General features: G+C 35.4%; 1 protein-coding gene across 1 annotated transcript in view; it reads right to left on the reverse strand.

Moving 5' to 3' along the window:
* Nucleotides 1-26930, reverse strand: part of LOC150097249 (uncharacterized) — a 550351-nt gene that overhangs the window by 68626 nt on the left and 454795 nt on the right. The window contains exons 26-27 of the mRNA XM_090407628.1: nt 24475-24550; nt 1166-1289 (exon numbers count right to left, since the gene is read on the reverse strand). Of these exons, the coding sequence (XP_090263754.1) occupies nt 1166-1289; nt 24475-24550 (200 nt within the window). The remainder of the gene's footprint in view (nt 1-1165; nt 1290-24474; nt 24551-26930) is intronic.

A 26930-nucleotide genomic window follows, 5' to 3' on the forward strand; every position in this document is an offset into this window, starting at 1 on the left:
AGGACATATTGCCAAAGAAACCAGGGTAGCTTCCAGTATTAGTTGGTTATTGAAGAAGACACTAACAAGTCAAGATAAGGGAGCTGTCATTCCTTTTTATAAAGCCTTGATGTGGCCACATTTGGATTACTGTGCTCAGATCTGGTCATCTCAGTTTCTTAGGGATGAGGAAGTGGTGGAAAGGATCCAGGAGTGAGGGATCAAGATGGAGTGTGGTCTGTTGAATGCTCAATATGAGGATAGGATTGAGGGTTTATAGGTTGCAAAAGTTTGTTGATAGGTGAAAAAGGATGGTTATGATCTAAATATTAAGTTACTTAAAGGATTTTATAGGAATGATGTGTGGTGGTGTGGGGGGGGGAAATGTTTCAACTTTGCGACAAGGAGTCATTCCTGGAAGTTGGGTATGAGTGTGGTTAGCAAGGTGAAAAATGACTAGATTTTTCACTTGGAGAGTGGTGAATGAATGGGTTGCCTGAGTCAGTTTTGAGTGCTTTGCCTGTTAATAGTTTCAAGGAAAGGTACAATAGATATTGTGTTGATAGTTTGGGCCTTCCACAGAGTCTTAGGACTCCATGGAGGTTCCCTATGTAATAGTAATAATAATAACGACAATAATAATATTATTAACTTATCATGTGGTACTCTCTAAAATGCCTTTTCAGAATCTAGAAAAATGGCACCAACTGACCCTGTTATTGTATTATAAAAGACAACCAGATGACTGATACTAGATGACAAGACAGTACTAGCAAGGGTTGTTTTTATATTACGGTGCAATTACTTTGCTTATCAGACCAGCAGCATTAAGATAGACATTGAGAGTATACAGCCAGTGCTTCCTACACTATACATTGCACCAAATCATCCTATGATGACCTAATTCTAGTTTGGGGTACTATTCTGAGAAGAGCAGTTATTATATTGCAATTGTCTATTGAGACACATATCAAAAGATATAAAAAATTTCAATTCACAGGTTTTTTTTTTAATCAACAAAGCAAAATGGTATTATCAGATACTATTATTAATAAAAGCAATATGTACTCTCAACTAGTATAATACTGATATGTGATATCCTGTATTTTACTAGGAATGTGTGCAATTAAAATCACTGAACATTTTCTTAATTATAAAAATGGATTTTAATTTTTACAAAACAAACCTGCCCAATCCCTGAATGAGAGACTCCTACTTTCCCAAAATTCTTCCTCTGATATATTTAGCCTCTTTAGCACATGGGTAGGATAAAGACTCTCTAACATAAATGATGCCTGACGTACAGTTACCTAAAAGTAATAAATCAAAAATGGTAAAAATAAATATATTGGATTAACTTAATTTATCTTTACATTAAAGAACATGTTTAGCTAAGATAAAAACTGATAAAATGTATAAAGTTTGAAACAAATCTTAAGTACATCCACATGTACTTTCAAACAAAAATGTGAACAGACCCTCTTTTCTTCTATTCCTCTTGCCCACACACGGCAGTAGTGTGCCATGGGTCTTGTGGCCCTTCATCATGTGTGGACCAGATTAAAAATAATAATAATAATAATAATTTTAAAATGTTGGCAAATAAACCCTGAGGGGAAAAATCAAGAAAGGAAAACTAAAGATCGAAGATAGTTAAGGTAACCAAAAACAGTGTTAATGTTATGAAGCTGAAGTTTAGAAATCGCAATAATTATGTACTTACATAGAAATTTATCTATCTTTAATCACCACAAACTCAATGACGTATTCATTATTATACTTTACAGATTATTTCTCCAAAAGTGGGACTATATAATATATACTTTTCATTATATTTTAGGATTTCATATAGTAGAGGTACATTTTAAAGCTAATTGGAACCTCACTGATAACTATGATGTGTTCACATAGTCAGAATATACAATGGCAAATGGGAAATTATGTGATTTCAGCAATAATAAGCAGTCCACTTTTTATCTTGTTCTTCATTTGTAACTCAAAGGAAAGAAATTATAATTATTGTGACAAGATGGTTGGCCGAATGGTTAGTGTATCTGCTCTCCAGCCAAAAGGCTGGGGGTTCGAATCCTGCTGTGGGTATGGATGTTTGTGAAAATACTAGTGGTGGTGGTGATTGGTGGTAGATGGCATTGGTAGATGTTGAACATAGTAGTAGTTGGTGGATTAAGTGGTGGAGATGGAAAGGTGTGGAGTAGGTGTCCTCCCTCGATGAGTCTTTGGACTCCCTGGAGATGCTATGCAATAATAATAATAATAAAAAAAAATGGCTGTATCATTAATTAACACTTGCAAATAAAATATACACATGTAACAAAAACTAAAACAAAAATAATTTTTCAGTCCTCAGCATTTAAGCATGATATGAAAATAAATAACAACACAGAGGCAGCAGCAGCAAAGTCTCTGAGCAAAAATAGGAATCTTAACACATAGTGAGTTTTTGTTGTAGTATTTCTCAATATAAAATAGGCTCACTTGGTCTAACCATGCCACCATTAATTTTCTGACTTTTGCTACATGTCTGAGAGTCACTATAATAGTCACAAAAGTACAGTTAAATAATTTAAAATCTTACTTAAATATAAAGAGCTAATAAGCTTCATTTCGGCGATATAAACAATATTTTAAATTAAGGGGATATAAAATCCACATTGTTTCAAAACCCTCTGAAACTCTCTGATTCCAATCTTTTGAGTTTCTTATTCGGGTTTGAAACAATGTGGATTTTATATCCCCTTAATTTAAAATATTAAAATCTTACTATAATTACTGACTAATTCATTTTAAAATATTTCAAAAGCAAGTTGTTTAAGAGTAAGAGCTAAATAACCTGAGAGGAGACCTTCCACATGACCTTCAAGGAATGCAAACAACAGACTGAGGCTTCTGACTTAATGCTCAATCCTCACATTCTATTATTATTGTATAGGCACCTCCATGGAACCTGAAGACTCATTGCAAGAGACCCAAACGATCCACATTATCTATCATACGTCTTCTTGAACTTATTTACAGAAAAAGTATGCACAACTGACTCTGGCAACCCATTCCATTCATTAACAGCTCTCAAAGCAAAAAATCTAGTCCTCACATCCCTACTAACCATACCTTTATTCAACTTCCAGGGATGACCTCTTGTTCTGGCCCCTATCTAGCCAAGTGCTGAAATATTTCTCCTGCATCAATCCTACAAAACTCTTTAAAAACTTAAATGTTTCTCCCATATCCACTCTTTTTTGCTGATCAGCCAACTTCTGCAATTCACAAATCCTTAAATTCTCATAGGCCACATTCCACAAACCATTCACCATCTTGGTCAGTTCTTGTTCTTCAATCATCTCCAGTACTTCCTCATCCCAAGAAACAAAGGGAACCAGACCTGAGCACAGTAATTAAGATGTGGACATATCAGAGCCTTATAAGGAGGAATAACAACTTCCTTATCTCTACTTGTCAGTGTGTTCTTCAATAGCCAAGCAATCTTACAGGAAAACCTTAGCAATATGCCCATTAGACTTCAACTCTGTCTATCACAACCCCAAATCGCTCACTTGATCTATTTCCTGGAGCACAGTTCCATCAATGTGATACAAAGCTTGTAATTACTTTACACCAAAGCACATAACTTTACATTTCTCCACATTAAACTGACACTATTCAGTTGTTTGCATCATCAACAAACAACTGAATATTTCCTTTCAGATTATTTCCTATATCATTTACGTGCAAATTAAAAAATAGTGGTCCTAGAATGAAACCTTGTAGCACACTGCTAGTCACCTGCTTTTGCCTAGATTCTGCTCTTCCATATAACACTTTCTGATATTTGTCCATCAGCCACCCTCTTATCCACATAACTAGCATTTTAACCAGATGGATTATGAATTCTTCATAATCCATTCCCATTTGTTATAATTTGCATAACAGAGATCCATGTGTTATTATGTCAAATGTCTTTGCAAAATCCAGCAGAAACATACAGTGGTCATATCCTTTATCCAATTCAGCTGTCACTATTATAAAAACTTAGAAAATTACTAAGGCATGACTGACCCATTAACAAAGGCATGTTGCCCCTCATATATTCTTATCCATCCATTCTTGAATTCTTTTTATGCCCAATTTCTCTTACTATCACTCCTGATTGGTCTAGAATTTGCTCCTGAAGTTTCTCCATAGCCTCCCTTATGCAAAGAAATTATTATGGCCTCTTTCCAGGAACTCTACCAGAGCTTAGACGTGAAGAGCCTTGTGAGAAGCATTGCCAATTCCCTTGCACATTCTTGAAAAATGTGAGCCAATATCCCATCTAAACCCATAGCTGTATTTACATTGAGATTCTGCAACATCCTAAGAACCTCCAATTCATCCACCTCTGTTTCCACATCAGTCTCTGTCACATCACAGCAGTAATCTCATTTGGATGATATAACTTTGCAAAGTGGTCACTTAGTAACTTAACTATGTTATCTGCTTCTGTTACCTCATCACCATCAGCACTCATTAAGGTTATTCTTCAATAGTCATTCTTCCTGTTACTTGCCATGTAAAGAAAGAACTCTGGCATTTCTTTTGCCTATGCAGCTAGTTTTTTCTTCATAATAAGCTGATTTTCTTCCTTACAATGTTGGCCACCTTTCTTCTTATATATCCTCCAGCATGTGCTTTTTTTTCTGCAACTCATGCTTAATGATATTACTCATCCATTTAAATCCTACATGATTACTCCCTTCCATGTTAGGTATACAATTTAATACTGCTTCTTCTAGATTCTCTTTAACTTTCTTCCATGAAGTTGAAAGTTTATTTTTCACTTGGTTAGAATATAATAAATTTAGTTTAATCCTTTATCCAAGTGTGAGCAAACAAAGTTTGCACCTGAAAGTATCTTCAGGACTGGGGTAAGGTAGTGCAACACCAGGACGACTCCTTGCAAAGGTGGAGCAAGCTACTAACACTCCTATCTCAGTATCTCCCATAATGCAAAACACATCTCCTTGCAGATATGTCTAATGTTATGCATTAAGGGAAGGGCCACTACCCAGACTAGTTTCAACCTTTATTGAGGTCTCTTCAGTGGGAGCCAGGCCCAAGTGGAGATACCAGCCAGAAGCATTAGCAGGTCATCTCTACCTATAGGAGTTGCCAAATGGTGTGCCACCTTTTTAATAAATTACTCTGGATTTAGAGTAATTTATTAAAAAGTTGAAAGTTTATTTTGATGTTTATTTAAATGTTGAAAGTTTATTTTTCACTTGGTTAGAATATAATAAATTTAGTTTAATCCTTTATCCAAGTGTGAGCAAATAAAGTTTGCACCTGAAAGTATCTTCAGGACTGGGGTAAGGTAGTGCAACACCAGGACGACTCCTTGCAAAGGTGGAGCAAGCTATTAACGTCCTGGTGTTGCTCTACCTTACCCCAATCCTGAAGATACTTTCAGGCACAAACTTTGCTTGCTCACACTTGGATAAAGGATTAAACTAAATTTATTATATTTCTTCCATGAACTACTAACATCTTTCCCTTGCAGAGTTTTATGAGATGGCACTCAAGCCTCTTCCTAAGCCTGTCATAATCGCCTACCTTGTAGTTCCACACATATCCCTTCTTAACAGAATATTCCTCTGTTTTGCTATCTTCCAAGTCAAGACCACATGATCACTTTCCCCAAATGGAGGCAATGTGGCCATCATAGGATCAGAGGAGTTATCCATTGGTTATGGATAACTCCTCTGATCCTATGACAATGTCCAATACTCTTGTACCCCAAGTCCCCTCCACCACATGCTGCCGCAAGTAATTATCTCTCAGTAGGTGTATAAATTCCATTTCCTTTCTGCCACATGATCCTTCTTCCTTTCAATCTATATCTCCACAGTTGAAGTCTCCCTTAATAAGCACTCAGCCTGCACTCATTCTGGTAATCTGCTGATTCATGTCTTCCAGATCATCTCTGGAACCCCCTTTGCCTTGCACAACTCAGCCATCTTCCTATTCATTATCTCTGTTCTACTTTTGAATTAACTATTATCATATCTGGGCAACATGCTAATGACTTTTTCAACAACATTCTTATCCTTTACCTGCCACAACTTCAAGTCTCTATTGACATTCTTTTTTATCTCTAAGTCATTTGTGCCCTTGACTACCACTAATTTTGATGCCCGCTCTTTCCTTTTCTGCAAGATATCAGTTATTCGTTTCATTGTTCCACCAGGAAAGAATGTTTTGTGTACCTCATTAGTCATCACACCTCTAATGATTGAGTCCCCAAAAAGGAACCTAAAAACAGTTTAAGTGGTTTATCTTGGTTTACTGGAACAAATCTGAAAACACACCCCAACTCAACATCACCAGAGTTAAAGATCAGTACTATCGAAATAAGAACTGCAATATATTACTTCTTCCTTTCTATCTAATGGATATAAGCATTCCTTCATCAGAAGAGCTTTGAGTAGTTTTAATATGTCTTCCTCTTCAAATACAGAAGAAATAATGTGCATTCCTATCCCTTATGTACAAGGCATTAGTAAACAACATATAGCAAAAGTTTTAAAACCACTGAATATTTTTGTAGCCTTTCGACCATTCAGAAAAATCTTCACCTTTCTCACTTCTCCTAAGGACAAGCTTCCACATCTTAATTATCCAGGTGTTTACCACTTTCCTTGCTCTTGTGGATTATCTTATTTCAGACAAACAGGAAGATCTGCCTCTATTCGGCTAGAAGAACACCAGTCTTATATTCAATACCTTGAACCTGAACAATCTGGACTTGCAGTATATGCCACCATCACTAGACATAGAGTTCACATTGGAAAAAGACAAGAGTCCTTCACAAAAGTTGGTTCCTCATGGAACGGCTTTATAAAGAAACATGCAAAACTTTACTTCACTCACCTAACTTAAACAGATCTGATGTTTTACATCTATCCCCTTTATGGAAGATAGTACTTTATAATTCAGCTAATCTTTCCTAACTTCCTTTTTATTTATCTTACACTAGCTACTTAGGTGGCGCTTTTTGGAATTGTCAGTTATTGTTTAATTTGAGCTTAAAATGTACTGAAGATGCCTGTGACACATAGGCGAAAATTATACTATTAAATAATCTTTTTACGTGAGTTTTTCCGTTATTAATTTTGCATTTATGTCTGCTCATGGTTTGCCATTATTAAAACTTAATAATAAAGTTAGTAGTAGTGAGCCAATAAACTGTTCATTCCCCTCCCTCATTCACCCATTATTCACAAAATAGAGAACATAGCCAATATTACTACTCAGCTTGACAATGGATGAAATCCAAAGTTCATTACAGTTTAAAAATTATAATTATGGTAAAAATGCCATACACTAAAAGATTTATATTTTACTTTACTGAAAAATACACCTGCTGAACAAAATTTGATATTTTAAAAAATAAAGAAATTCTCAGAAATAATTTGTTCATTAAAACTAGCATGAATTTATAAAATAATCTAATCACAGACAATTATACTTCATGAACACAAAACCTGTAATACAGAGAAATTATTTGAATATGTATGTGTAACAACATGTATTTATTTTCAGTTGCTGTGCTATCAGCAACATGTATTAATGCTATGATCTCACAAGTGAACTACAGGATAATTAATACCAAAGTAACAGACATGTTACATTAAAATCCTCCCACTTACCAGTCAATAAAAATGAAGTGCAGTGTACACTGTTTAATTAATACTAAGACAGTTATAGGTACAAAATGGATTAAAAGTTTAGTTGTTGATAAGACTGGCAGGCTGTTTATACAAGAAAAATTACAGGAGGTAAAGCAGTGTTAAGTAAAAAATCTATTGGGCCAAATTTCTTTCTTTGGAAAAGCACATTTCAAAATGTGCTAAAAACAGACAATTCTCATTATTTTTTATTTGATATATATATATATATATATATATATATATATGTGTAAACTGACAACATAGTAAAATTTATGTAGTTTATCAAAGTATTGATTGTTTGCTGAAATGAACAATGAACTCCCTTTGAATAACCCCCCACCCCCAATGAAAGTATAGTGAAAGTGATGTAAAATGCAGTTTTTTTTTTCTTAAAAAAAAAAAAGTGTAAAGTTCTGAGAAATAATAGCACACTAAGCAAATGAATTTTTATATACATATGTGTGTCTATATATATATATATATATATATATACGAGGGTTGTTTGAAAAGTTTGGTAAATTTTCAATAGACAGCGACACAATTCGTTCATTCATACCAGTGTCATCACGTATCATCTTTTTCATAACCGCTGACAAAATTTTAGCCACATGCGATGTGTAGTTCTCATTTGGTAAACATTTAAAATGACCATGTTTGCATTTTTCATAAAAATTGAGAAAGACCATTTTGTCAGCTGGGAAGGTGATGGCCACTGTTTTTTGGGATTCCCAAGGAATTATCATGATCTACTATTTGGAAAAGGGAAAGACAATAATAGGAGTCTATTATGCGTGATTGTTGGACCATTTAAAAGAAGAGCTGAAGAAAAAAAATCGGCTAAGATTGGTGCACAAAAAAGTGCTCTTTCATCAAGAAATGCACCGTCCCGCACATTGGCAAAATTGCACAAACTGAGCTGAGGTTCAAATTGGTTCCACATACATCTATTCTCCAGACTTGGCCCTGTGTGACTTTTTCATGTTCCCAAACTTAAAAATTTGGCTCGATGGGAAAAAATTTTCTTCAAACAAGGATGTCAATGACAATTTTGTGCAATTTGACAAATCCTACTTTTTAGATGGGATACAAAAATTGGAAACTCACTGGACCAAATGTGTAGGCTTCGATGGAGACTATGTTAAGAAATAAAGGTGATTTTTTTCAAAAAAAAATGTGTTTAACTTATTTTTTTATCAAACTTTTCAAACAACCCTCATATATTACTTCAAAAGTTTTATCCATATAGGATGATAAGTATTGGCTTATGTTACTGAAGGTAGTTATGTAAAAAGATAATTTTCTTGTTGTTTAAGTGATTGAAGCATATGTAATATGTATGGGTACTTGTGCGTTCATTATCAGTTAAAATTTTTTATTTTAGTGAAGAAGATTCAATCTCTTAATGGGTTTAATGAATTCAAATGGTTATTAAGGTTACTAGAAAGGTTATGATGCTTATGTAAGATCCTGTGATACAAATCGGTGTGCACGGTTAATTAGGAGTTTAGTTTTAGTGCTTTCTTTAAGTCTTGAAATTAAGAGTTAAACTACTTAGAGTGTGAGGGAATACGAAAAAAAAAAAATACATACAGGGTGATTTAGAACTCTTGGGCCAAACTTTAAGGGGTAATAGAACACACCTAAACAAGCACTTTTCATTGTACAATGCATGGTCCGAACTTAAGCGGTGAAGCGATAGGGGTTAGCAACTACTGTGTCAGGAAATGAAGAAACATAAGAATGACAGAGAAGATGTGAAACAATTGCAGAAATTACAGAACATAAATTAAAGTTTTATTGAACAAATTACAAAAACTGCTCAAAAGAGCGACTGCCAACATTAATACAGGCTTCACACTTTCGACGTAGTGACTGGCGAAAACACTAGACATTTCTCATACAGTGGCAGTGGCAATAGAAATCCTGGAAATAAGGTCCTCATTGGAATTGATGGGGCTATCGTAGATCAGGCTTTTCATATGGCCCCATAGAAAAAAGTCCAGATATGAGAGATTGGGCAATCGTAGCAGCCAAGTGATGGGACCACCCCGACCAATCCATCATCCTGGAAATGTTGCATCCAAGGCATTCCGCACATCCATGCTGAAATGGGGTGCCGCTCCGTCGTGTTGGAACCACATATGTGTTTAAATGTTTGCTAGAACAGAGTTCAGTAATTCTGGCACCTCTTGTAATACGAAACACGTTCTCCCATTCAGTCGTGCTGGCAGAAGGTATGGGCCAGTCAGATAGTCATGTAGGATTCCAGCCCAAACATTTATGGAGAAACGCCACTGGTACGAATGTGGACGTGTGGCGTGCGGATTTCTGCTCGCCCACACATGATAATTGTGGGTATTAAAAATGCCCTCACGTGTAAAGTCCAGCTGCACTGCAGTCTGCTGCAGGAACCACTGTGCAAAATCCACACGAAGCTGGTAATCTGCAGGTGTCAGGGCATGCACCCTCTGTGCATAGTAAGGGTGTAATCGTTCGTCTCGTAGAACTTGTCACACAGTCGATTGGGGCACACATATGGCATGGGAAATTGCTCGTGTGCTACAATCGGGATGATCTGCAACCCTACGTAGAATTTCCTCTGTAACACATGGCATCCTCACACTCCTTGCATGCCCTGTGTCCTACATGCCACTGACAAAGGAGCCCATTTTGCACAGATACCGGTGCAATTGCTGAAAGGTTTTACGATCAGACATGAGTCTGGTCGGAAAGCGTTCTTGGTACAGTCTTTGGGCTTCCCTCGCATTCCCATTCACAGCTCCGTAAATGAAATACATGTCAGCCTTCTCCCGATTTGTGAAAGAATCATCCTTTTTGCACTCCATGGTAGAAATAATGATGACTGCAAAAACTAGCGCTTATAAGTGTTCACTTTCCAGTGAACACTTATAAGCTAGTTCACAGCTAGAGTTCACCACTCAAAAGGTTAACTCTAGCGCTTCACCGCTTAAGTTCGGACATGCATTGTATGACAAAAAGTGCTTGTTTAGGTGTGTTCTATCACCCCTTAAAGTTTGGCCCAAGAGTTCTGAATCACCCTGTATATATAGAGAAAAACATGGATTGCAAAGTTCCAAAATTTGTGACATTAAATTTGTTTAGTGCAAAAAATGATTTTCAAAAATTATATTGATGTTAATAATGTTGTGAATATTTATTACATAGACTTACTACATATATATTATTTCTTTTAGATACTTTCTATAAGTAACCTCAGGGAATGTACAAGGTATTATAATAGTACTATCATGTAGTACTAAGTTTACATCATTACTATTGAGTTATTACTATTACACAGAAAGCTCTTCAAGTTGTGCTTTAAATTTATTCAATGTGTCTACATTTACCACACTGTCAGGCAATGCATTTGGCCAACAACTCTCCATGCAAGGAATCCTTCTTACTCCCTTGCTCACAACTTCCTTATACAATTTTCCAAGGATGGCCTCTCAGTCTATTTCCCTTCTCCATCCTGTGAAATATTTATTCCACGTCAACCTGGTAAGAACCACTTACCAACTTAAACATCTCAATCACATTCTCTCTCATCCTCCTATTTATGACACTTTGTAAATTGCATTTCCTCAATCTATCTTTAAACCCACATTCCAAAACAAATTACTACCTTAGTCAGTCTTCTCTGAACCCTTTCTAATATATCCTCATCACTATGAAAATTATCAAATCTGTGCCCAATAATCCATATGGGGTTTGAACAGGGCAGGTCCTCCACATCACTGCCATAATCTGATGTGATGAACCCTCATCATTCCCAGATGTCTCCTCAATCTTCTTCAAAATTTCTCCGTCAGGTGTATATGTTGCATCCAACCATTATCCACCAAATTTCAGAACCTTACATACTGCAATATGGAATTGAAAATTTCACTCACTTGCCCAATCACACTCCACAATCTATTCAACTCCTCCTGTATGGCCAAACATCTGCTCAAGTTTTCATCTTTCTCCTCAATATTGCATCATCTGCAAACAGTTGTATATCTCCAGTTAAACCTATCCCAATATCATTAATATACAACTTAAACAATAACGACACAAAAACAGACCCGTGTCACACTAGTGACTTTCCTCTTTTGGGATACCCCCCATATTACTAGGCAGGATGGTGATGTGACAGATTGCAGATGTAATTTGTTTTCTTTAGGAAGAAAAGAATAAGGATCCTTTGGGTACTCAGGCCAGAGTATCAAGGAATGGTAGACAATTATTGTTTTCTTTTTATTGGTGAAATGGACCCTCAGGTGTTGGCTGTTGAGTGTGTTGTTTGGATGTTGGTCACCAAAAGATCCTCTTACCTTAGATAAACAAGAACAGGGGTTCGCAATGAAAGGAATACGAACCCCTGTAATAAAAACAAACAAATCTACTAAAGCTTTTTATTCCCTTATTGGGAGTAGGCAAGGCCATATCAGCCCAATCGGTGATCACATGGCCAAAGGAAACAACCAAAAAACTTATACCACATTATGCCAGCACTCCCAGAATTTACGGCCTGCCAAAAATACACAAAACAAACATGTTACTACAACTGATAGTTGAAGGAATTGACAGTCCTAATTCACTTAGCCAAGAAACTAGCAGCCACACTCAAGGAGTTAGTAGGTCATTCCTCTTCTACATAAAAAATACACACAACTCTTCATAAACAAGATTAGAAATATCACACTCAACGACAAAGATTTATTAGTCAGCTTTGACATAACTGTCATTTTCATCAATGTCCCAATGAATGATACTATTCTTCTCTTACAAAACATATTTCCGCCCGATATCATGACCCGCTTTGCCCACGTACTCCGCTCCGGGTATTTCATATGGCAAAATAATTTTTACCTACAAAAAAAATAAAAAAGGTACGACCATGGGCTCACCACTTTTCATCCCAATAGCTAAGCTAACTTTTACATTGAAGACTTCAAGCAACGGGATCTAGATTCACTCAGCCTAAAACCCAAAGTCTGGGTCAGATATGTTGATATTTTTGCCATTTGGCCCCACAACCACAAAACATTAGATACATTCCTAAGCAACCTGAACAAACAATGCATACGTATCCAATTCACCATTGAAATCGAAACAGCAACTATCTTCCTTTTCTAGACAAGCTCATCACGTCTTCCCTCTGGCTGCCTCTCCTTCACTGTTTACTTACACATACATAAAAATTCATACCATCATCCAACACAAAAACTATCTCAGGATCCTCAAACACAGAGCACTAACAATTTGCTCCAAAGAACAAGCTCTGAACCAAGAATTAGAAATCATTAATTCTTGTCAAGACAAGAATTAATGATTCTTGACATTACTTTGGAGGAGCTAAGAAGTTTACTTAGCTCCTCCAAAGATCCCCCTCCATACCTTGCCCACCCAGGGGTTTACAAAATTGAATGTACCTGTAACCTAACTGGTAGAAAGATGATAATTATCAATAATTTTCTGAATGGTAGTTTGGTTGTATCCAACATATTTCAAGTGAAAGAGTGAATGTATCTGCCAGTAATAACCTTAATAATCCAAAATCCTACAGGTCAATGTTGAATTTTCAGTTTATTCGAAGTCACCTTTACTGACATACATTCCTCGTGAATAGGAGGAAGGGGGGAGATATGATTGAGACATATAAGCTGGTCAGGGGTTGTTATCAGGTAGACATGAAGAGATTTTTCATAGAATGGGAGAGGGGAGTAGAACAAGAGGCCATTGCTGGAAACTCTATAAGGAGGGTGTGAGCAAAGGAATGCACTGTCTGAATGTGTTGTGGATGTGGACACATTAAATCAGTTTAAGATATGGTTGGATGTGCAGTGTATGCAATAGTGAGTACCTTCCACGACGAGTCTCTGACTCCATGGAGGTCAAATGTTAATAATAATAATAATTCACAAGGGTTTTAATTGTGGGTCCAAGGGGATGTTGAAATGCATGTACATGAATGGCAGAAGTATCAGAAATAAGAAAGAATAGTTTTTTGATATCAGTCAGCTCAATTTGGCCAAAAATTATAGGCATTAGTGACACTTGGTTGACAGAAAATGATATAGTTACAGGGATAGAATGTAAAAGGTATTGTATTTTCATGGAGAACAGAGGGAATAGGACAAGAGGTGGGGTATTGCTGATGATAGCTGAAGAACTACAACCAACAAAATTAAAGAGGATTTTAGTTCTGGGGAGATGATTCATTTGAGACTGTCTAGTGTGAGATAGAGGCCAATTGGATAAAATATATTGTTGGTTGCTGCTACAGACCAGAAGTCCACAAGAAGAAGTAGATGCCATATATTGGCAGATTAGCACAGGCTGAACAATGGGAGACCTGAAGAAAAGGGCAAGATGGAAGTGGAATTTATACAGTTACTAAGGGATAATTACCTGAAACAACATGTTATAGAAGAGATCAGAGGTTTGAAAGTGCTGGATCTGGTAATAGCATCAGAAAGTTATGTATCCATAACCAAGGTAGACACCTGCTTCCAATTGGGGAGAGTGACCATGCAGTCTTGTTCTGGGAAGTTTCTAAATGTGGAATTTTCTGTCAGGAAAGGTTTATGTTGAATTATAAAGCTGGTAATTATAACAGGAAGCATCTTGGTGCAATGCCATGGCTTGAAAAGATAATGAATATATAGTAGTGCATGGGAAGTGATCAGAGATTGTTTGAGAGAAGCAGTATCAGACTGTATACCCGAGATCAGGAGGATAAACTAAGTGAGAATTACGTGGATGAATAGAGATATAAAGCAAGAGCTGTGAAAAAAGAAAACACCATGAAGAGAATATAAAGAAAAAAGTGACTGGATGGTATGTCAGCTCATGTACTACATGAATGTGCAAGAGAAATGACATTGCCTCTGATGAAGTTGTTCAATCTAAGTCTCAGCTCTGACAGAGTTCTAAGGCAGTGGAAAGAGGGCAAGACAGAAGTAGCAAACTAAAGAACCAATTAATATCTCAGGAGTGGTTGTTAACATATTGGAAAAGTTGGTTAAATGTAAAATCCAACAGTAAGCAGACAGAGAACCAATCTTTTATAGTGAGCAGCATGGCTTTGTAAAGGGTAGGTCATGCCTTAGTAATTTATTATAATCTAATCCTGTGGCCTTCTCTTTAAAAAGGGTTGCAGCTGATGAACAGTCCACTTCCATGCCTTTCTATCTCTTGCTTCTGTAAGACTCTTGCCCATCCAATCTTTGATGTGGTCTTTCCATTGCAGTCAGGGTCTTCCTCTTCTTCTCCTTCCCTCCACCATCTCCTGCAATACTATTCTGGGAAGCTCTCCAGAAGACCCCATCATCAAATGTCCTGCAAACACTGTTTTTCTTCTTTGGATACTATAGTATCCAAATAGTATCTTTTCATTTTGAATCTTTAAAAACTTCTTCATTGCTCGCTCTTTCAGTCTAGCTGATACAATCCATTTTTCTCAAGCACCACATTTCAAATGCATTCAGTCGGTCACTCATCTCCTTATTGATCATCCAGGACTCGCATCCATATGTCCTAATGCTCCAGATCATTGTCTTGAAGATTCTTACTTAAAACTGTTTGTTCAGATTTCCATTTCCTAATATGTGGTATATTCGGAAAAATGCTGCTTTTGCTTTTTTAATTCTGTTCTTAATTTCATAATTAGATCTATTGTCTTTGTTATCCAACTCCCAGGGTATTCAAAACTTTTTACATTTTCTATTCTTTGTCCGTTGAAAGTGATTTCCATTCCATCATTTTCTTTCCTTGAAATATTCATCACTTTTGTCTTCTGAATGTTTATTTTCATTTTATATCTCTCATTTCCAACCCTGTTCAGTCTGTTCAAAATTCTTTGCAAGCCTTCTAGAGGAAGGCTTGCAAAGAATTTTGCAATTCTTTTCAAGTCTTCCTATCTTATATTATTTATTATAGTGTTTGTCTTTATTCCATCTTACAGAGTTTCCAAAGCCTCCCTGCATCATCCATTCACTATAGACATTAAAAATTAGTGGGGAAATCCAACACCCTTTCTTATGGGGATCCATTCAGTATCCTCTCCTTCAAATCTCACCTTGAGTCTTGAGTTTTGTATATTCTGAACAAAATTCTCATAATATTTTTATCTATTCCTATTTTATGCAAAATATCAAATAAATCAGAGTGATTAGCATTATCGAAAGATTTTTCATAGTCCAGAAAGCATAGATATAAATCTTTATTGCACTCTATCATTCTTTCCTACAATATCCATAGTGTTGTGATAGCTTCCCTGGTTCCCCTATTTCTCCTGAAACCAAACTGTGCTTCATTTAATTCCCTCTCTATCATCTGTTCCATTCTTCTATATATTATGTTGATTAGGACTTTTGCAACGTGGCTAATCAAGCTGATAGTTCTGTGCTTGCTGCAATTCATCGTTCCTGTAGTCTTGGAAATAAGAATAAAAATAGATCTTACAAAGTCTTTAGGTATTCTATCCTCCTCCAGACCTCTATTAAAGATGATGGATAGAAGTTTTATTCCTTCCTTTCCCAATGCCTTCAGTAACTCTCCTTGAATATCATCCACTCCTGGAACTTTCCTATCCTTTATTCTTTTAATGGTTGCTTCAGTTTCCCATTCCTTAATTTCTGGGGCATCATCATTTTCTATTTGATCACATTCCAGATTATCTTCATCTCCATTAAGTTCTGTAACATACTTCTTCCATCTTATCATTTTTTTCATTTTTTCCAAACAAAATCTTAGTAATTTATTCACATTATATATTAATGTGACAGTGGAATTGGATAAAGGAAATGGATACACCAATATACTGCTGTAATTTGCAAAAGTATTTGACAAAATGCCACGTGGAAAACTATTACAAAACTTGGAAAAACTGGGAATGGATATGATGCTTGTAGCATGGATGGGAGAAAGAGATGAAAGACAGACACCAGGGAGTAGTACATGGTGGAGTGGTATCTAGAGTGAGGAGAATGAGGGTGATTAGTTGAGTACCTTGGGATTCTGTACTAGGGCCACTGCTCTTTAATTTGTACATCAATAATATAGGGAAAAATTTAAGGGGGGGGGATCTTCAGTTATATGCAAATAACTGAATAAATGAGAGGAGAATAGTGGATAAAGGTGATGTAGATATCCTACAGGATGATCTCATTAAATTCACATTGTGGGAAAAGAATAATGAATTCAATTTAATGTTGCAAAATGTAAGGTTATGCACTTCAGGTTGAAATGTTGGATACTGTATATAACACTGATGGTATTGGATTACATGAAGTTGATGAGGCTAGGGACCTGGGCATAATGGTGGATGGAGAGTTAAGGTTCAGAGGGCATATTGCAAAAGTTGGTAAAATTGCTCAAATGATTACTTGGATTACATCATCATCAAATTCCTAACATTTACTCTCAAAGGGTGTACAGGATATGATAGCACTACATGAAAAATTTATATCATTACTACCTTCCTATCTACAATTTTCCTCCAAAACCAATCTGTTACCTGTTCAAAGCTCCAACATTGTCAGATCGTATATTTCTATCTTCTAAGGCACTTTTTACCATATCAATCCACCTATATCTTGGTCTTCCTCTGGGTCTTTTTCCTGCCAACCTGACAGAGAACACTTGTTTTGCTAATCTCTCCTCTCCTATTCTGTTTAAGTGACCATACCACTGAGATTAGCTCTGCTAACACATTCCTAGATGCTAACAATGTCAAGTTCTTCCTAATATCTTCGTTTTTAATATGATACTGATATTGATGCCATCTGTTCACACCCTCTAATCTTTCTGAGGACTCTCATATCTGTGGTCTCTAGTCTTTGGTCAAGCGTTTTAACTTCTAACAGCTCTCAGATCCATAAGTTAAAATTGGTTTGAACAGTGACTTGTATACAGCTATAGTGTTTTCATTAATTTCTCTCTTTTCCATATAAATTTATTCAGGTGACTTCTGTCCATACCAGCTTTGTTGATTTTGTTGTCTATTTCCATATTTAATTTACCATCTTCACTAAAAATCATGCCTAAGTGGTGGAAATGTTTTACTTGTTCTATAGGTTCACCATTTAGAATGCAGTTGATATTTTCAATGCTTCTGTCTATTTTTATTGTCTTTGTCTTGTTATTGCTGACCACCATACCATATCTATTACATCTATTACAACAGTTATTCAATGTAGTCAGGAAATCTTGTAGAATTGTAGCAGATTTATTTAGAAGTATAACATCATCTGCATAAAGCAAAGAGCTGACATTAACATCTCCAATTTTGATATCAGGTTTAATAGTACTTTCCTTCATAATGTGATCCATATAGATAATGAATAACAGAGGGGATAATGTGCATCCTTGTCTAGCACCAGATTTAATGTTAAACCATCTTCCTGCACAACCATCAATTCTAACTGCTGATTTACAACTCAAATAAAGATTACGTATTGCTTAATATAATATCCCCGCCCACACACACACACACTCACCATACAACTGTAGTGTTTCAAATAGCTTTTCTCTTGGCACCTTGTCATATGCCTTCTCTAGATCTACAAAACTTAAATACAGATCCTTGTTATATTCCCACGACTTCTCAACTGTTTAACATAAAATAAAAATCTGATCTTGATAGCCTCTATTTGTCCTGAATCCAGAACAAGAATCTCCCTACTTCTACACTGACGTGTAGAAGTAGGGAGATTCTTGTTCCGTTGTATAAGGCTTTGATTAGGCCACACGTGGACAATTGTGCACAAATTTGGTCACCGAGTTTTCAGTAGGATGAAAAGATGTTGGAAAGGGTCCAAAGGAGACTGACTAAGGTAGTCTCTGACCTCTGGAATGTCGAGTATGAGGAAAGATTGAGAAGTTGTAACCTGCAGAGTCTGGTGGACAGGAGGAAGAGGAGAGATATTATAGAGACCTACAAGTTGGTAAAGGGTTGTTATAGGATCAATGCTGGAGAAGTTTTACAGAGAATAGTGGATGATCAGGGGGAGAACCAGAGGCCATCCCTGGAAACTGTATAAAGAGGGTGTGAGTAGGGGAATGAGAGGCAGTTTTTTTTCGTGCAGAGTTGTGAATGATTGGAATGCTTTGCCTGAGAATGTGGTGTCTGCAAAGAGTTTGAATGTGTTTAAAACATGGAATGATGAGCTGTGTGTGTGTGATAAAAGGACCTCTCAGATGAGTCTTTAACTCCATGAGGTCTTGGGGTGGTGGTGGTAATAATAATAATAATATTTATGTATGTCTGCCACTCATTTCCTACTCTGCTATTTAGATCCCCAAGATGGACCAATTTTTCCTTTTTCAATGTGTCAGTTGCTTTCTCTAAAGCCTCAAAAAAATTTCTCCACTTCTACCTTAGTAGAACTTTCTGTGGAACCATAGGCACAAATAAGTTTCATTGTCAAGTCCCCATTCTTATATATATGCTGACATCACTGTACTTGATATTGCATGCCATTCAAGAAGATTAGTCTCATATTTTGTGTTGAATACTATAGCTACTTCTGCTTTTCCCTGATTGTTATTGCCTGAATATAACATTTTGCATTTATTGCTCAGAAAGATCGCACCAGTTTTTTGTATTTTTTGTTTCAGTCACCCTATTATGAGAATCTGGTACTTATCCAATTCCTCAGCTAGCTCCATTTCTTTGCCATTCAGACTTCTTATGTTGATAGTACCGATCTTGAACTCTAGTGATATTGAGTTGGGGTGAGTTTTAGGATTTGTTCCGCTGTTTGCCCTGTTACTTGGATTACTTGGATGTAATTTTAGCAGGAGACTTAAATGCAAGAATTGGAAACACAAAAATTAATAATAATATAGGAATATATATGGAGAACATACTCTAAACAGGAATGGCAAAAAATTGATAGACTTTGTAGTTTACAATAACCTTAAAATAATGAACTTTTTTTTTATAAACATAAAGACATACATAAATATACTTGGGCAGCAAGAGGATGGAAATCAATATTATATTATTTTATCTTAAATGAAAGACATCAAAGTTCTCTTGAGATGTTAGAGTTCACAGCGGATATGAAATAAGTAGTGACCACTTCGTCATTAAAATAACTACCTAAATGGCTACAAATAACAAGAACAGAAAGAAAATTAAAAATATTTGTATAGATCCAGCCTTCTGCCTAAAATTAATAATAGAAAAAAGAAGAGAATACAATTTAGAAATACATATTACATTTAATGACTTTGAAAAAGCATTTCACAAAGTTAAAAGAAGCATTTTATTTAACATATTAAAAGAACGACAAATACGAAATAATATTAAAAAATCTATCATAAGTATATATGAAAATAATCAAATAAAATAAGATTAAATCATTAACTATCATATACAAGAGAGATAAACCAAGGAGTCTGACAGGGATGTCCCCTTTCAGCAACTCTTTTTTAATATTTATCTAAATGAAATAATAATAAAATGGAATAAAAGTTTTCATCAAGGTATTAAATATTTTTCTTAAGTTGGGTTGTGGATAGCAAGGTTTTTCTCCCCAGTTTATCTGGGGTTTTCCCTCCTGCAAGCAGGCAAATCGGTCCCGTGAACACATGCATCTACAGACATAGGACACACCGGGAGGCATAGGGCTACCACCTTATCCTCGAGATGGGTACGGCCTTAGAAGAGCTAAGGATAGCCTCGTAACAGGCCCCTAAGCCTAATATGTGAAGGGAAGAAGGAGAATACATCAATGTGTCTAAACCATGTAGCCAAATAGTAAGCACATCATAAACATAATGCTGCTAAAGCACTGGTTTAAGAGTGGCTGTATTGATAGCTAGCTTTTCTAAGTGTTCTATGTAGAAATTGGCTGGGGGGGGGGAAGCATTGCTGTCTCATCTAATTGTTTATGTTTATATATTTTCCCTTTCCATGTAAAATAACCTGCATGTACTATGAATTTAAATAGTTCAAATATATCAGGGGGAAAGTGTTTCAATTAACAGTACATTTGTGAATAGTGAAGTGATATCAAAACTCACCATTATGTCTGAACTTTTTAAAGTACATTTTTCTAAAATACTTTTTAGGTGGACAGAATTTTTAACAAAGGAGAGAAAATTGATTGTGACAGTAGCTAGTAGTTTAGCTAAATATTTAGCAAGTTTGCATGTGGGAGTTTTTATAGTATCCACAATAGGGAGTAGGGGTGTACCCTGTTTGCGAATTTTAGGTACTCCATATATTTTTTTTGGTATTTTAACATGGAAGAGCTTCAGTTTGTTAACTGTTTCTTTAGCTCAGAAAGTGAATATTTTTCAATAATTTGCATACTTTATTCTTTTGCAAGTTGGTGGGATCCTAATCTATGATTTTGTATGCTGACTGATCTTGTAGAAGTGTGTACATTTTGCTTTCATATTCTGTTGAATTCATCACCACAGCTGCATTTCCTTTGTCTGCCTTAGTTATAACAATGTGGTTATTACTATGTAGCTCTTTTAAAGCAATGATTTCCTTATGTGGAATATTGTTTTTGGGAAGCTTAGGATGTTGGCCATATCTAAACGAATGTTATTGGCTATTGCTGGAGGCAGGTTGTATATTCCTCATTCAATGGAAGCCATTATTTTAGCTTTTGGAACTTGCCTGGGAGTAATGGCAAAATTGTGTCCTCGACTTAATGCACTAGTAGCTTCATTAATTAAAGATACTGATGATAAATTCACAACGACATGATCTTCTTGTAATTGTGGTCATTTCATAACACTATGTTGTTACTTATCACTAATATCATACTCCTACATCACTTCATCTGCAATCTCGGCTCCAAATTTCAAAGATCATTATTACCAAAAGTACAACAAAAGTTGGCAATATATATGATTACTTCATTAAATTTTTATTTTATCTTTAATTAAAAAACAGAATTGCAATCAAAAGGCATGTCTTGATTTTTTCTTATCTCCTTATATCCACAACAATCAATTTAGTAAAAAAATCAGCATTCAACCAATTGCTTTCCCACTGTGGGATAATTGTAACAAAATATTGTAAGGGGCACAAAATTTCTCATAACTAATGTAACTGATGAAATATGATTAGAAACTTGTAACATTTTAAATGATACCACAGTAGTTACAAGAAAACTAACCACAGTAGAATTTGTAGCTATCAAACAATTAAAAGCAAGCACGATATCATTATTACTAAGCCCAATAATTAATTTACAAAATAATAAAAGATCTAACCAAAGAATATAATACCATCACTTTAAAAATGAAAGATTCTAATAATATGGAAACCAGTGCAATCCAAGATATATAAAAATTATGGAAAGAAGAATATTACCAAACACTATTCCAAAGAAACAAAATGTGGGATTCATCAAATAGCAAAGAAAAAGAAAGAGCATCTGCTATTCTAAAAGATGAGCTACTTAAAGCAATAAACCAAATGAAAACATCCAAAACTCCTGGAATTGGCCAAATTCCTACTGAACTCTGGAAAAACAGAGGTCAGGAAACCATAAAATATTTATTGAAACTTTTTAACCAAATTTTCTTCTCACGAGAAATACCTAAGAATTGGAAAACCTGGGATCATAATACCCATCCATAAAAAAGGTGATAAACAAAAATGAATATAGCTCTATCACCCTTTTAAATCATATCTACTAGATATTCGTTCAAATTATACAAAACTGCATGCACAAATTAATGGAAGAAATTGAAGGAAGACGAGGAGGAACAAGTTGGTTTGAAACCACAAGATCTTCAATTGACCAAATCATCACACTTAATACTATAACAGAAATGCACTGGCAACACAATCTACTACTGTACTGCAGCTTCACTGACTTTAAACAAGCCTTTGACAGAGACAAACTGATCAACATCCTAAATCAATAGATTCCAAATTGTTGACCTTAATTTCAAACTTTTACAAAGACACAAAAGCACTTGTTAAATTTAATAATATAAACCCAGAAGAATTTAAGATAGAAAAATGAGTCATACAGGGATGCCCACTCGTACCACACTTATTCAACATGTACCTAGAGGAAATGTGCAAAGAAATCTCCAATGAACCAGGGATAAATATAAATGGAAGAAATATCAACCACATCAAATATACAGATGATATAGTAATCCTGGCAGTATCCAAGCTACAATTAGAAAAAACAGTCCAGCTTCTAAATGAAGCAGGTAAAAACTTTGGGATGAGGGTCAACAGCAGTAAGACCAAAATAATGAAAATAGGAAGAGAAGTTGAAAACATCTCAATAACCCTGGAGAACCAAACCCTAGAACAAATAAAATCCTTTGGCTACTTAGGAAGCACCATTACACACAATTTAGAACAGCACTGAAACAGTAAAATGCAGTCAAACATGAATAAATTAAACAAAATATAGAACAATAAACTCTCAAAACATCTTAAAAGCAAGCTATTCAAAGCCATGATCATCCCTACAGCAACTTATGGAAGTGAGTCATGGCGACTCACTAAGGAACTACTCAAAATAAGTCATTCGAGGGGAAGTGCCTAAGAAAAATAAACAAAACATAGTGAACTGTAGATAAAACTACAAAACAAGTAAAGCAGAATCTCAACTACGAGGACAACCTCAGACATCATTCTTCAACAACAGCTCTGATTGTTCAGCCATGTCCAGAGAATGCCTCCTCACAGACTTCCAAACATCATGCTAAATGAAAGAACAGGAAAACACCATCAACCTGTAAAACCGACGAAAAGTTGGCTCAGATCCTTAAAAGAAAGAGGCGAATTCCCCAACTTCATTACTATGTTCAAGACAACTAGAAATAGAACCATTTGGAGGCATATTGTACAAATGGGACCCAATCCATCACCAGACGGATGAGATGAAGAAGGCCTGTAAAGGTAATGCTGCTGTTATCTTTTTAATGAGTCAACTTATCTTTATAAAATGAATCAATTAATATCTGACAAATGCACTTATCTACTTGCAAAAAATATAACCCAACTAACCAGATTAAAAAAGAAACTACAAAATTACTTAAGTCTGTCACTATGTGGCTATGAGGTACTGTTAAAATACTATTACTTCACAACTCTCACACACTACAAAACTTTATGGTCCTTTCTAAAATATGTAAAAGAAGTGTGCTACCTCAACCAATAGTTGAAGGAATCAGCCCTAATTATCACTTAATCATGAAACTAGCATCAACACTCAAGGAATTGGTAGACCTTTTCTCTCAACTGCATAAAATAAACAAACAAACAAATAAAACCACTTTGCAAACAAAATTAAAGTCCCACAATCAGCAAAGATGATTTATTAGTCAGTCTTGTTATTTCTGCCATGTCCAGACATATCCCAATCAATAATATGGTTCATCTTTTTTCAGGACAAATTCTGACCCAATGAAAATTTGTCTAAAAAAGAGGACTAATGTCATTCATTTTACATTACAATCCACACAGTATGCCAAATTATTAATGATACTTTGACATATTGTGTTGATTGTAATGTAGCCTGTCACTCTTTATACATATGTGTGTGTGTTCTCCAGATGATGACTATAATATGAAGTTCAAAACATTGATTAATTATCTTGGTTTATGTTAAACTGAAATTACTACTCTGACAGTAGTTGTTACTATAATTTACCATAATAAAGGTAGAGTGGTATATTTTTTAAACTACTGAACTCAGACAAATCCTATACTTAATAATGTCTTTATGTACTGAATAAATTTAATTTAATAAAAATAAATTACCTGTAGGTCAGGTGAAGTGAGTTTGATTTTAGATCGCATTGTTGCATTTAATCCAGTTTGCAATTCCTTTTTCCTCCTATAAATAAAAAATGTTTAAATATTTTCTAAATATTCGGCAATATAAGCACAGCAAACATACGAAATTTGACTTGCATTTTTAATTAGTAGAAGTGGAGTGCGCGCACGCACACACACACACAAGGCATGTTCAAAAAAAACTGAACATTTGCTATAAAGACTTTATGCTCATTTTACATTTTAAGCACTGTCCCCTTCAAAGTGGTCCCGTCTACTGGTGCATACACAATTCCCAACATTTCTTCCATTGTTAGAATGCTTCCTGGAACGCACTTTCTGTGATGGCATACAGTTCTCTTATCACATTTTCCTGAATCTCCTCTATGGGTTTAGAAGCAATGTCCTTTCAAAGTAGTTTTAAGTTTGGGAAACAAGAAAAAGTCTGCTGAGGCTAAGTCCAGAGAATAGGGTGAATGGGGCACAACAGATGTCTGATGTTTTGTCATATAACTGAGGATGAGGAGCGACACGTGAGCTGGTGCATTGTCGTGGTGCAACATCCAAGTCTGGTTTTCCCACAATTCAGGGGCCTCTTTTCGTACACAGCTCCCTGAAATGCACTAAAACTTCCTTCCTGGTACAACTCTTTGTTTACCATCTGACCACATGGTACAAACACATCACCTTGATCTTTGACTGACTCATCTGTGCTTTTTTCTGGTCGAGGAGACCTTTTCTCTGCCATTGCGATGATTGCATCTTGATTTCGACATCATAACCATAAACCCACATCTCAATTTTTACCAGGTTTGCAGCAAAATTTCACACACACACGTGTTGTTCTTCAAGCTCTTTCATTGTCACTTTGTCACTAATCCAATGAACAGCTTATGCATGTGCTCACTTCATCAGATGTAAATGGATGACTAATGCTCATAGCAGAACGAGGCAAATAGCAGTTTGTTGTCAAAACTGCTGCTAGGTGCGCTCAGTAGCCACAGCATGATCTCTGTACTGGTTGGCATGCTATTTAAAAAGTTCAGTCTTTTTTTGAACATACCTCATATATACATATATATATATATATATATATATATATAAAGCATAATATTGCTTCTAAATTACCACCTAGTCAAGATTACCAGGGGTCTGATGATTTTACTTAAGATGGGTATCTCTCTCTCTCTCTCTCTCCTTCTTTTTGTTTTGTATTTGTGGATTCTGAAAAAAAAATAATTTATTCACTTTTTAGCATAAAATGTATTTAGCATTTCCCTTTGGAATTGCATGAATACATTTCAATATTTTCAAGATTAACCATAATTAAGGGCAAATTCCACAGGTAAAAAAAAAAGTTTATCAATAAGTTTATAGCAATTAGACAACCTTTTCCGTAATTAAAAGAAATAAAAAAAAACTATTTCACAATTTAATAATTGCTAGGCAACCTATATTTAAGCACGTATGTTTGACAAACAGTCAGTGCCTTAAGTTAGCATTGCTTTGAACAGAATTAATACAAAAGAAAGAAATTCATTGAGTGAAATACTCAAGTGATATGAAAGAATATCTGCATAATTATCTATCAATATAATCATACAAATCCAGAATTTGAAAGTGAAGGTAAAAGCTTGCGCCCTTAAATAACTTTAAAAATCATTTTATCTCTAATTCAGAGTATTTCAGTAATAAGGTGACACCTTTTGACTTCTTGTATAAGGAAATGTGACTTCTGCATTACTTCAACCTTGGTATTACTTCTATGTCTGACTCCCACTGATGAGACTTCTGTGTCTGGCTCCCAGTGATGGCATCTCAATTTTTGGCAAGATAAGTACTTTAGTTTTCTTTCATTTGTTTTTCACTTTGATTTTATTTTACTGGTGCTAATGGGGGTAATTTTGTCCCCATTAGCACATTTTTTTAAAGTAAATATTAAGATTGCTGGTAGTGCAATTAATATCTGCATTACAGGATTATTTTTGATGGTATCACAGCTGCCATTTTATAGTAGCTCAAATAGAGCAGGTGGAGTAGAATTATTTCTATATAATGGAATTATTAAATTCTCAGTCTTATGACTGAAAGATTTTTTCCCTCTCTTATGAAATGCAGAGGTTTTAATCTTTTCCCTACCTGAGATAATGGTACCAATTCCTCCAAGGGTGCAAACTCTAGGAATTGAAATTCAAGGATGTGAAGAAGTGAGACAGGTGACTAAGGGTTTAAAAGAGATACTCGATGCTAATAAGATTTATTCTTTCACCCCTGTATGCCAGAAGAGAATATTTAATTATAGTTAAAGATGTGGAAACAAGGGACAAACTACACGATTTTACTTTCAAAGGAAGAATGGCTATTCCTGTAATGGTAGGTAGCCAGACACAGTAAAGCAGTAAACAGTAAAAATTAAAAGATTTCCAATGGAATATATAGAG

Source organism: Typopeltis vanoorti, chromosome 17 (genome assembly GCF_054136105.1).
Source record: "Typopeltis vanoorti isolate ZY-2024b chromosome 17, IOZ_Tvanoo_1.0, whole genome shotgun sequence".
Taxonomy (NCBI): domain Eukaryota; kingdom Metazoa; phylum Arthropoda; class Arachnida; order Uropygi; family Thelyphonidae; genus Typopeltis; species Typopeltis vanoorti.